Source organism: Coptis chinensis, chromosome 7, assembly GCF_015680905.1.
Source record: "Coptis chinensis isolate HL-2020 chromosome 7, ASM1568090v1, whole genome shotgun sequence".
NCBI lineage: Eukaryota > Viridiplantae > Streptophyta > Magnoliopsida > Ranunculales > Ranunculaceae > Coptis > Coptis chinensis.
This window is the reverse complement of record NC_141462.1, coordinates 77,504,583-77,517,507: the sequence shown is the minus strand read 5'-3', so window position 1 is coordinate 77,517,507 and position 12,925 is coordinate 77,504,583. Positions and strand designations below refer to the sequence as shown.

Genomic DNA, 12,925 nt, shown 5'->3' with positions numbered 1-12,925 from the left:
TGGCACATTTCTGCACATAATGGATTTAGAAGCCTGAAATGCATAAAAACACGTAATCAGTATTAACTCTTACTTATTATTCACATAATTGGTCTAAAAGTATGATTATTAAGGGGTTAAAACTACAGTTTTGGGCTCTTATCAGAGATCCAGCGGACCACATCCATCATTTCCTGCAACAGATGCCTCTGTGGCAGGAGGCGTGGTATGATGGTCTACGATGCATGATGTTCTCGGCTAGTCTGAAAGGAGGAGTGTCAGATTGGTATTACAGGTTACTAGCGGGGAGCATAAACAATTTCCAGGAGTTGGAGCAGGCATTTATAGATCACTTCATACACCAGAAGAGGCGGGTGGTAGATATCACTGCCTTATTCAATGTGAGGCAACGATCCAAGGAATCACTTAGAGAATTTTTGTGTCGATTCAAGGCAGAGACATTGAAAGTTGAAAATCTGGATGAACGGACCGCAGTGATAGCATTTAAGTAAGGGTTGCGCCTGGGAACAAGAGTACACCAATCTGTGGCAAAGAATGAGATCGCGACTTTACATGAACTTTATCCACGGGTAGAGAAGTACATAAGGTATGAAGACACGATGCAGAAGGATTCTAGAAAGTCGGGAAAAGCAGTGTTGCCATTGGAAAAGGAAAGGGAGCCTAGGAGGGCGGAGACCTTCGGGAAAGAAAGTGGGGGATACCGCGGAGACCGCGCACGGGCAGAGGGAACTCGGGAGGGTGCCTGACGAGAGTACCGAGAGAGAAAGCCGTACAGAGAGACAGAGCAGACACCGCTAAATAAACCATTGAGTGAGATCTTGCCCTTAATCAAGAATCTCCCGGGGTATGAGGGAGCGCGGAGTACACCAATAGAGATACCGGAAAAACCGTTTTGCGCATATCATCAAGTGCGGAATCACGAGACTAATGATTGTTACGCATTGAAATGGCTGATTCAGAGGATGGTGGAGAGAGGAGGGATGAGAGAGTTTGTGAGAGGAGAGCAGAATGAGGAACGCATGCCGCCACAGGGAAGAATATTGGGAACCATCAATGTGATTTACAGCGCTGAGGTCCTGAGTCACAATTCTCATAGAGACAAGATAAGACGGACGGCGAGCATCCAACATATCAGTGAGAGAATAGACAGACCGCGACAGAATGTAGGGGCGACATCAGAGAAGGACAGAATTGTATTCAGCAGTGCGGATCTCTGTGCAGTGGACTCACCGCATGAAGACGCCCTAGTAATTATAGTAGCGATAGGAAATTACATGGTGAAGAGAGTGTTGATTGATTGTGGAAGTGCAGTGGATATGTTATTTAGAGGGGCGTTGGAGGAGATGGGACTTGATCCTAAGCAGCTGCGGCATTCGCGAACCAATCTATATGAAGTCAATGGGAGTATGACAGAGCCCATGGGAGAGCTTTTATTGCCCGTGACAACAGGGCCGGTGACCGTTTTCACCCGATTCATGGTGATAGATTCTGTTTCGCAGTACAATGCAATTTTAGGGAGGCGATGGATCCATGAGATGAAGGCGGTACCATATCTGTACTATCAAGTGATAAGATTTCCCACCCCTACCGGCATGTATGAGGTCTACGGTGACCAGGTAACTGCCAAGAACAGTCATCAGGGCACCGTGAAGCCATTGATCCGCGGACCGGAAGGAGAGGTTTCTGATCCTAGAAAAATGCGAGCATAGCAATTACAGTGCGCCTCGGTGGAGGGGAGGCGGAGACGTCAGTGGGATCGAAGAACCTCGACGAAATTGAAATGGTGAATATTGGAAAGGGGGAAGAGGAGAAGTTTACGGCGGTAGGATCCAGCTTGCCGGAGGAGTGGAAAGATAAGTTGATACAATTTTTATTTGAGAATAAGGACGTTTTCGCTTGGATGATAGAGGATGTCACTGGGTTAGATCCGGAGTTCGTGTGTCACCACTTACACATGAAGGAAGATGCCAAACCTGTGAGGCAGAAGATGCGCGGCATCAAACCTAAGTACGCAGAGGGAATCCCTAAAGAAGTCGCGAGGTTGAAAGGGGCAGGGATAATCTGAGAAGTGGAGTTCACCGACTGGTTGTCTAACATAGTTGCGGTACCGAAAAAGAATGGCAAGGTTCGCATGTGCGTTGATTTCACTGATTTGAATCTCAACTGCCCAAAGGATAGTTACCCGATGCTGCGAGTAGATGAGCTGGTGGATAGGACGGCAGGATTCAAATATTTTCCTTCATGGATGCATCGATGGGGTACAACCAGGTCGCGATGTATAAGCCAGATCAGGAGAAGACGGCCTTTGTGGTGGAAGGGGGTACATATTGCTATACGAGGATGCTGTTTGGGTTGAAGAATGCGGGGGCTACCTTCCAGTGACTAGGGGAGAAAATGTTCGAAGGCAAGATCCGAAAGGGGATGGAGATTTACATAGATGACATGGTGGAAAAGAGTATGTCGGAGGAGGAACATATAGAAGGCTTAAGAGAGGCGTTTGGGATACTGAGGAGATACAACTTAAAGCTGAACCCTGAAAAGTGCATATTTGGGGTGACAACGGGGAAATTTCTGGGATATATCGTTACCCATCGGGAAATTGAAGCTAACCCCAAACATATAAGGTCGTTAGTGGAGATGCCATCACCGCAGAGTGTTAAGGAAGTACAACGACTAGCCGAAAAGGTCACAACTTTGAATAGATTCATTTCCAAGTCATCCGAAAAGTGCAGACCACTATATAGATTGTTAAGAAGTACATCTAATTTTGTATGGACTGCGGAGTGCGAGGAAGCATTTCAGGAGTTGAAAATATACTTGGGCAAAATGCCTCTGTTGTCGCGGCCGGAGAAAGGGGAGAAATTCTATTTGTATGTGGGGGCCACGGAGTATGCCATTAGTTCGGTGCTACTCCGCCTGGTGGACAAGGTGGAGAAGCTAGTATATTTTCAGAGCAAGACCTTGTTGGACGCAGAAACACGGTACAGTAGGATCGAGAGGTATGCCTTGGCATTGATTTTCTCAACTTTGAAGTTGAGACCCTACTTTGAGGCACATGTAGTGGTAGTGGTGACGAATCTGCCTTTAAAGCAAGCTTTGAGGACAAAAAATCTGACAGAATGTTGAAATGGACAGTGATGCTAAGTTCCTATGAAATACATTATCAGGTAAGGACCGCGAAAAAGGCACAGGCGGTAGCTGAATTTCTAGCAGAGTTTCCCGCAGAGGATCCCAGCTGGGGAGAAGAGATGGTCATGGAACCAGAGAAAGAGGTAGAGCCAGACTTGTTAGACCCATGGGATAAGAGGAACGGATGGAGAGTGTTCGCCGATGGATCGGCCACAGATGCATGCAGCGGCATAGGGGTTGTGTTGGTTACACCCAATAACGACAGAATAGAGCAAACTACGAAATTGGGATTCACGACATCTAGTAACGAAGCAGAATATGAGGCAGTAATAGCTAGATTGAGAATGGCTGAGGATTTGGGAGTGAAGGAGCTGACGGTATACTTCGATTCAAATTTGGTTGTATGCCAGGCGAATGGAGGGTTCGCCGCTCGATGTCCCCGAATGGCGAGATATTTGGATATGTTGTGCAAACGGTCTGCCTATTTCACAAATCTTAGGTTCATTCATTTGGGTCGTGGTGAGAACAGGCATGCCGACGCCCTAGCATATGCAGCCACCGCAATCCCCGGGTCAGAAGAAAGAACAATTCAAGTGAGAAGGTTGAAAAGACCGAGCACGGAGGATGCGATAGAAATTTGTCAGGTGATAAGAGCCCAAAACTGTAGTTTTAACTCCTTGACAATAATACTTTTAGACCAATTATGCGAGTAATAAATAAGAGTTAATGCTAATTACGTGCTTTTATGTATTTCAGGCATTGAAGTCAATTATGTGCAGAAATGTGCCACTTTGGCGAGATAAAGGAGCAAGGGTTGGTTGCTAAGAAGTTCTGTGATTAAAGTCCAAGATTCAAGGAGTGAAAGCCTTTGTAATGCCCGGTCAAAAGCTGAAAAGTCAAAGTCAACGCGGGCAGAAACATCACACAAAAGTCAACAGAACTTCCGAAGACCGTATCTTTGGACTCAAGCCTCAGAATTGGGCGTACCTTATGTCAAAACGACCGGATCGGAAAGAGCTTTTCAATGGTCCAAAACTTGACCTAATCAGATGAGTAGAAATGGACAAAAATTCTGTTGAAATCAAAGCCAACTAAAAAGGGCTCTGTGGACTGAAGAAATTGGGCTTTGGGCTCGATTTTCATGCCCAAAACATGGCTCCTCAGCCCATGCACGAAAATGTTGATCTGGTCTCCTCCATTTCCACACACAAGACTTAAATCTTAAGGATGAATTAGGTTAGATAGAAGGTAGCCATTAGAGATAGTTTGAGATCTAGTTTTTCATATCTTGTTTTAGATCTAGTTTTATGTTCAAGCAATTAGTTTAGAACAAGTAGATCATTAATTTAGTTATTTGAATCATTGTTTATTATTCATTAGATCAATAAAATAGTTAGTTCTTCATAATTTCGATTTTGTTATTTAATGATTTCTTAGTTGTTAATTTAGATTTGAATTATTGTTTAGTTCAATTTAATAAAGTTATAATATTTATATTATGTCTTATTCAATTTCATATGGAAATGATAGTTTGATGAATCAAGGCTAAACCTCCATTAGAGGGGTTTGATGAAGCCTTGATGAAAACTTGATTGTGTAGTGTAGAATCGTTGTAAGAGTCTATTTCACTCTAGAAGGTTGTTGATTCGCCATGAGAATGAGTTGGACTTTCTCACATGCTAGTCATTATTTGGTAGAGATTGCCATGATTGATTAGGGATTAGAACGACCAATTCTTATCGTAAGAACGTAAGAATTGGATTACAACAATCTATGCTAGTTTATTAAGTTGTATTCAAGGAGGATTCAATCCCCCCTAATTCTTTATCTAAATTCAAACCTTAGTATTCCGTAGCATTTTGTAGTTGAGTCATTTTCGTTATTCGTATCTTGTTTAGTATTTGAATTAACATCGTAGTATAATTCCCTTTGTAAAACTATCATTGACTTTGGTAGGATTGATAGTCGTAGAAAACATCGAATACTAAAGAACTAGGAGTGGAACGAATCTTTTACTCCACTCTATTTTGATAGATTCGAGAGTAGAAATCTTTGATAAGCACTCTCTTTGTATAAGTTTAGTTTTACTTGCGTTTGAATTTTGTCATTTATTCGTGAGTAGAACTATTCATTTTACGTTTATCAAATGGCGCCGCTGCTATCTTAGTTCCCTTCAGTATTGTTTTCTTTAGAATTGTTAGTTTTCTAAAGTCCCAAAACTCACCCAGCCTTGTTTGATTATAACTGTGGTTGTCCGTTTCAGCATTGAAATTTTCATCGCAGAATTACATGGAACCAATTCGCTTCTAGGTAGCCTAAATTGAGCGTCACCCGCTTCAAAACGCTGAACTCCAGTTTTTAGTCGAAAGCACCCGCGCTTTGCCAAGGCAAAACTTCTCGAACTCCTCGCCTGAAGCACTTGGACCTTGAATTTTTCCCTGAGCGTGACCCGTGCCCTACCAAGGCTAAGTTCGAGTCGCGACCAGCTTCAAACACTGAACTCTAGCTTGACTGAGCGACGACTACTCCCTGAAATTGCCCGATTTCCATAGGTTTGTTTCAAACTTCCATTTCTTCAAGGTTTTCAGTGTTCTAACTTGTTATATACACTGAGCACGCGTATACAAGACGCTATTCATAAGCAAAGCAAGGAGGCATTCATGTACTTTTTTCTTCCACACCTCGCCTCTCCTGTTAGAGGTTCATACTAGCATATCAGGACTGTTTGGAGTGTTGTTGTGTTTCGTTAAGATTGGTCTTAGCCTTGCATGAGATTAAGGTCATGCAGAAGAAAAACGCCTAACGTAATCAACCGGTAACGTCAACAGACACGCCTTTCTAGTATACCACTTACTACACCTCTAGCTAATATACCACACACACCACCTGAAATAATGGCTGAAGAAAGAGAGTCTTCTCTCTCTGACTTTTACAAAGCCTTGAACGATAGCCCTAAATCTTGCATCGTTCTATCAAACCCAGTAGGGGATTTCCGAATCCCCCCAAATATATTTAATTTGTTACTCGTTTTTCATGGGTTAGACCATGAAAAGCCTTATTAGCACATGCGTAGGATTGACCGAGTCCTTACTACATTCCACCATCTTACGGTTGGTGCTGAACAAATTAAACTAAGGGTATTTCCTTTCACTTTAGCCGATAAGGCAGCGTCTTGGTTAACTACCCAAGCGCCTAATTCTGTGGACTCGTGGACTAAACTTGTTCAACTATTTATGGAACATTTTTACCCACCACTGAAAACCGATGAAATGCTTTCCAAGATTCATTTCTTTCGACAGAATCCTCATGAATCATTTTCAGAGGCTTGGAATCATTTCACCGATCTTCTTATAGAGTGTCTACACCATAACCTAGCGAAAAACACGTTAGTTCGTGCCTTTTTCAAAGGACTTCTACACCACCATAAAGAAGTCCTTGACATAATGAATGGGGGTAGTTTCCTAAGTAAAGGAGCCTCAGAGGCTTATAAATTTTTAGAAGATCAAACTAAGCGTAATAATAATTGGGGGGAGGGGGGGGGGGGGGTAGTGATGATGATATCTCCCGTAATGCTAGTTCTTGTACAACAGTAAAGGCCGCCGGTATGTTTGAGATGAAATACGATCCTGAACTTAAAAATTTAATCGAATCTCTAACTAAAAAGGTAGAGGCTATTTCTGTTCAACAAAAGCCTATTCCCGTCATGAATGTCAACACCAATCCATGTAATTTCTGTTAAGTCCAGAGCATCCCGACTCCTATTGTCCTCTTGCTTACGAATAACAAACATTACAACAAGATAACGTTTGCTCAATTAATAGTTATCCTATTCCTAACACCCCTTGGAGACAACATCCCAACTTTAGTTGGAGAAATAATCAACAAGTAACACCTCTAGGGTTTAATAATCAAAATGTTAGGTCAGCAAACAATTATAACCAAGGACCAACACGACAAGGTCAAGGACAAGGTCAGGGTAATTATAATTATAACAACCAAGCTCAACCACGACAATGACAAGGTCAGGGTAATTATAATAATTATAACAATAATAATTATAATGCTAATAGAGGTATCGTTCCGGTTAATAATAATAATAACTATCAAAATCCAACAATTAATAATCAACGTGACATAGTTCCTGTCACACAACCTATAGCTAACACTCCTCTATAATCGGATCGTTTCGATACCTTTATGCAATCTCAACAACAGATTTTACAAGCCATCTAACATTCCTTATAGCAGTTAGCACAAGAGAAAGTATAACCCAAACGTGTATTTCCAGGACAAGCGATACCTAATCCTAAAACAACAAACACAGCCTTTGAGATGCACGGTAATACTAGTAAGGAAAATGCAAACGTAGGTGAGTTGAATGCCATCACCACTATCCGTTCTGGGAGAGTGGTTGATAACAACGTAACTATGCCTATAGTTACCCCACAAGTAGTCCTTATATCGGAGATTGAGCTAGATACCGAAATAGAAACTGATGAGCCTACCCCTGTAGAGGTACCAGTTAAACCACAACCTAAGAAACAGAAAGCAAAGGTTAGACATCCAGTTGATATATACAATAAATATAGAGAGAAACTACTGTTTCCCCATAAATTAGCTATGTTAAACAGGGATACAAACTTTGACGAGATTAGAGAAGTTTTCAAAAATCTAACGATAAACTTACCTTTTATGGAAGCAATTAAAAAATTACCTCACCATGCTAAGTTTCTCAAAGAGTTGTGCACTAAAAGGCGTAAGACAAATATTCCTAAAGATGCCTTTTTATATGAACAGTTTCCGACTTTAACGGAACAAAATGGAATCGTTAAGTACAAGGACCCTGGTCGTCCCACTGTACAATGCACCTTAGGAGATTCCCACATGACGATCGCTTTACTAGACCTGGGGGCGAGTGTTAACTTAATCCCGTATTATCTATATAAACAAATAGGTCTACAAGATATGCAACCTACTAAAATGACGTTGCAATTAGTGGATCAATCTATTAAGTACCCTAAGGGTGTGGTTGAAAACGTGCTTGTTAAGGTCCAGGATTTTTACTATCCTGCTGATTTGGTTATCCTTGATACAGAAGTCGCTAACGACTCTGTTCCAATTATTTTAGGGCATCCTTTCTTGGCAACTGCCAATGCGCTCATAAATTGTCGTGATGGTTCGATGTCCTTGTCTTTTGGCCATATTTCTGTTGAGGTAAATGTTTTTAAAATGATGAAACAGTTATCAGATTCGTCTGTAGATGGGGAGGTTAGCATGATCGAGAGCTTAGCTCAAGATTATTTTAATAACACGTTTCCAGAAAACCAAATACATAAATTCCTGTCTTTTGGAAGTTCAGATTTCGCCGATGACTCCTACTTAGAGGAAGTCAACGCCATCTTCGAGTCAACACCTATCGTAGACCCTTCTGTTGCTCCATCTATAGAGTTTGAAGACCTGCTACCTAAGCAAGTATTCATTACTCAAGATGAGGACCCCCCAGAAGCATTTATCGATATTCCTTCCACCCCGGTGCTTAAACCTCTTCTTCCTGAGTTGAAGTATATTCAACTTGATCCGGATGGTAGTCATCCGATAATAATATCTTCTCTGTTATCTAAGGAGGAAGAGACACGTTTGATTAGGGTGATTAGGGAACATCATTTTGCGATTGGTTGGTCCCTAGCCGACATTGACCCTACTGTATGTGCACTCATCGTATCCATTTGGAAGATAACGCAAAGACTTCTCGCGAACCTTAGCGTCGCTTGAACCCTGCCATGAAAGAGGTGGTCAGGGAAGAGGTCTTACGGTTACTCAATGTGGGTATCATATACCCAATCTCTGATAGCGAATGGGTAAGTCCCATTCATGTAGTTCCTAAGAAATCAGGGATTACCATGGTACGTAATGCCAAGGGTGAATATGTTGCCACACATGGTCCTATGAAATGGAGGATCTGTATTGATTACAGACGTTTAAATGCCATGACAGGGAATGATCATTTTCCTTTACCCTTTATAGATCAGATACTTGAACGTCTAGCTGGTCATGCTTTTTATTGTTTTTTGGATGGCTACTCTGGCTATTTCCAAATTATTATTGATATTGATGACCAAGAAAAAACTACCTTTACATGTCCTTTTGGAACATACGCCTATAAACGAATGCCTTTTGGCCTTTGTAATGCTCCTGGTACCTTCCAGCGGTGTATGCTTCATATATTTAGTGACATGGTAGAGCGTTTCATGGAAGTATTCATGGATGATTTTTCTATCTATGGAGACTCTTTCACGGACTGTCTAGCTAACCTGTCTAAAGTTTTGACACGATGTGAAGAGAAGAGTCTGGTTTTAAATTGGGAAAAATGTCATTTCATGGTAAAAAAAATGCATAGTACTAGGTCATATTGTATCTAGTAATGGCATCGAAGTAGATAAGGCCAAACTAAATAAGATAGCGACTCTACCTATACCATGGACTGTCCGTGATATTAGAGCCTTTCTAGGCCATGCAGGTTTTTATAGGCGTTTTATTAAAGATTTTTCAAAAATAGCTAGGCCATTAACTAATCTGCTTTTAAAGGATGTCATTTTTTATTTTAACTTTAACTGTAAACAGACTTTTGAAAATTTAAAAGCCGCCTTAACTTCTTCACCCATTATACAGCCTCCCGATTGGTCTAAACCTTTCGAACTCATGTGTGATGCTAGTGATTATGCAGTTGGTGCTGTCTTGGGACATAAACTAGATAATAAGTCCACTGTTATTTATTATGCTAGTAAAACTCTAAACGATGCTCAAAGGAATTATACAACTACTGAAAAAGAATTCTTAGCTGTCGTTTATGCTTTATATAAGTTTCACCCTTATTTGGTTGGTTCTAAAACTCTAGTTTACACGGACCATGTAGCCCTTAGGTACCTTCTTGCAAAGAAGGATGCTAAGCAGAGATTAATCCGATGGATTCTTCTCCTGCAAGAGTTCACATTAGAAATAAAGGACAAAAGAGGGGTCGAAAACGTAATTGCCGACCACTTATCTAGACTTTCAAACGACGATGATAGTGATTCTGAGTCCATACCAGACTCTTTTCCTAATGAGCATCTGTATGCTATTTTTTCAGCACCATGGTATCCTGACATTGTGAATTATTTAGCGTCTGATGTTATTCCTTATGATTGGTCAAGAAATGAACGTAAGAAGTTCTTGGCCGAGTTAAACTATATACTCATGCGATGAGCCCTACCTTTTTAAGTATTGTGCGGATCAGATTATTCGTCGTTGTATTCCCTAATGGGAATATAATGAGGTTCTCTCATTCTGCCATGACAAAGAGTGTGGTGGCCATTTTAGTGGTATGAAAACAGCTGCTGAAATTCTTCAATGTGGGTTTTTTTGGCCTACTATCTTTAAAGATGCCCAAGTGCATTGCAAGACGTGTGTTCATTGTCAACAACTAGGGCGAATCACAAAGCATAATATGATGCCATTAAATCCAATCATAGTGGTAGAAATTTTTGACGTATGGGGCATTGATTTCATGGGTCCCTTTCCAGTTTCTCACAGTTTCATTTATATTCTAGTTGCCGTGGACTACGTGTCTAAATGGATAGAGTGCATGACTTGTCGTAGCAATGACCATAAGACAATTGTGTTTTTTGTTAAAGAGTATATTTTCTATCGCTTTGGCATTCCCAAAGCCATCATTAGTGACGGTGGTACACATTTTTGTAATAGAGTTGTTGCATCTCTCGTGAAAAAGTATGGAGTTACACATAAGGTAGCAACTCCGTATCATCCATAAACTAGCGGACAAGTAGAAGTTTATAATAAGGAAATCAAAAAGATATTATAAACAACTATAAATCCTTATAGGAAAGACTGATCAAAGCGTCTATCTGATGCCTTATGGGCATATAGGACTTCTTTCAAAACTCCTATAGGTATGTCTCCCTTTCGACTTGTATTTGGAAAACCTTGTCATTTGCCCGTTGAATTGGAGCACCATGCTATGTGGGCTATAAAAAGCCTTAACTTCAATTTTGATAAGGCGGGTGTCAAGCGCAAGTTGCAATTGAATGAGCTTGAAGAAATCCGTAGCGATTCTTATGATATCGCGAAGGATTATAAAGCTAACATGAAACGTGTTCATGATAAGCAAATCTTGCGCAAAGAGTTTGTGGTAGGTTAAAAGGTCTTACTTTACAACTCCCATCTACATATTTTTCTAGGGAAATTAAAAACCTGTTGGTTTGGTCCTTTTCTGGTTACTGAAGTCACCCCTCACGGGGCAATCACCTTGGTAAATCCCAAGGACAACAGTACCTTTCAAGTCAATGGCCAATGGTTGAAATATTTCCACGAGCTTTTGTCCCTTGATGTAGAGGAAATCCTTTTACAGAACCCAATTTATGAGGACTGACCTTTTCGTTAATGTACTTCCTTTCATTTCCATATAATGGTAAGTGCACCATTCAGGTAACCAGGCCCTCCCTATGGAGTGTGTGGCTGTAAGTACCAGATCCTAAGTCCACAGTTAACATAATTCACGTTTGGACTCTTGCATGTTTTCTCGGATTTTGAGTCATGTTCCTCTATGGTGTGAACTATGCATTTATTGCTTTCTTATTTTTTCTTATATTAAATCTCATTCATAAAAAAAAAATAAAAAATTGTTAAAATCACAAACATAGTAATTTAGGAAGTCTCGGGAATTTGACTTTAAAAGACCCACTTTTAAAAACAAATTTTCTAAACGTTGTTGTCTGAAATTTGTTTATGGGTGGGGTATTCGTTTTCGTCCTGGATTGTTCAACTTTTCATTTGTGTTGCTTAGGCCGTTTAATCGTATTTCGATTCGGGTTGACATTATCTATGAATTTAGATTTCATTCGTTCGCATAACTTACGTCATGCACGCACTTCTAGGCATTTCCCATCTTCTTATATGTCACCCACGGTCAGAATAGAGTGTTTTATGGATCATTAGATTGGAAATTCTCTCCTGATCATTTCCATATCTCATTTGCATAAATCGGAGTGGTAACGAAGCGGCAAATTTAGTTTGAAGTTGTGCGAAATATCGAAAAAAAAATCGAAAAATCAAATTGGGCTTGGACCCAATCTCACGCGCACGTGCCACACACATGCGTCTCCATCTTCAAACCAACAGTCACGAGTTTGTCTTCCCCATCGCCATTAACAAGCTTTAAACCCTAAAACAAATATAAAAAAAAAGAAAAAAAAAGAAAAGAAAACCGAACTTAACCACGCCCAAATTCATTCCCACCCTGAATATTCTCCAAACCTCTCCCACCACCATCCCCAACATTTGCAACCACCGAAAATTAGAAAAAAACCAAAAAAATTTGAACTACCTCAACACCACCGCGCCACCACCATCGTTTTTCTAGTGAGGTTGTTTCACATTCTTTCCTACACCATATACAAACCCTCAAATCAGTTCAAAACTTCCAATGGCTCTAAGACGAAGAATTTTTCCGGAACAAGCTTTTACGACCGACCGCTTCGCGCCATTTTATAGTGACGAGATGATTAGGAGGAATTGGAATAGGTTGTGGTACTCTACAGATGATTTCTACCACTCCGATTTAGTAGAACAATTTTATAAGAAGAGAGAGTTGGATGGACAGAAAATTTTCATGAAGGTGGCCGGGATGCGGAGAGAATTATCGAGAGAGAAGTTGGCTGAGATTTTAGGCATTCCGCGTAGACGCCACCTCAAAACCACCGTGCAGGAATCCCAGTATACTGGAGTTCCTGCATTGATGAAA

The 12,925-nt window shown here is 40.8% G+C and overlaps 1 protein-coding gene across 1 annotated transcript; it reads left to right on the top strand.

Moving 5' to 3' along the window:
* The first annotated feature begins 962 nt into the window (after positions 1-962).
* Positions 963-1,709, top strand: LOC147489037 (uncharacterized). The gene has a single exon (XM_086574551.1). The coding sequence runs from the start codon at positions 963-965 to the stop codon at positions 1,707-1,709; it is 747 nt and encodes a 248-aa protein (XP_086430677.1).
* The last annotated feature ends 11,216 nt before the right edge of the window (positions 1,710-12,925 follow it).

Excerpts from the sequence above, each read along its gene's own strand:
- LOC147489037 (XM_086574551.1), top strand. The coding sequence starts at position 963 with ATGGTGGAGAGAGGAGGGATGAGAGAGTTTGTGAGAGGAGAGCAGAAT.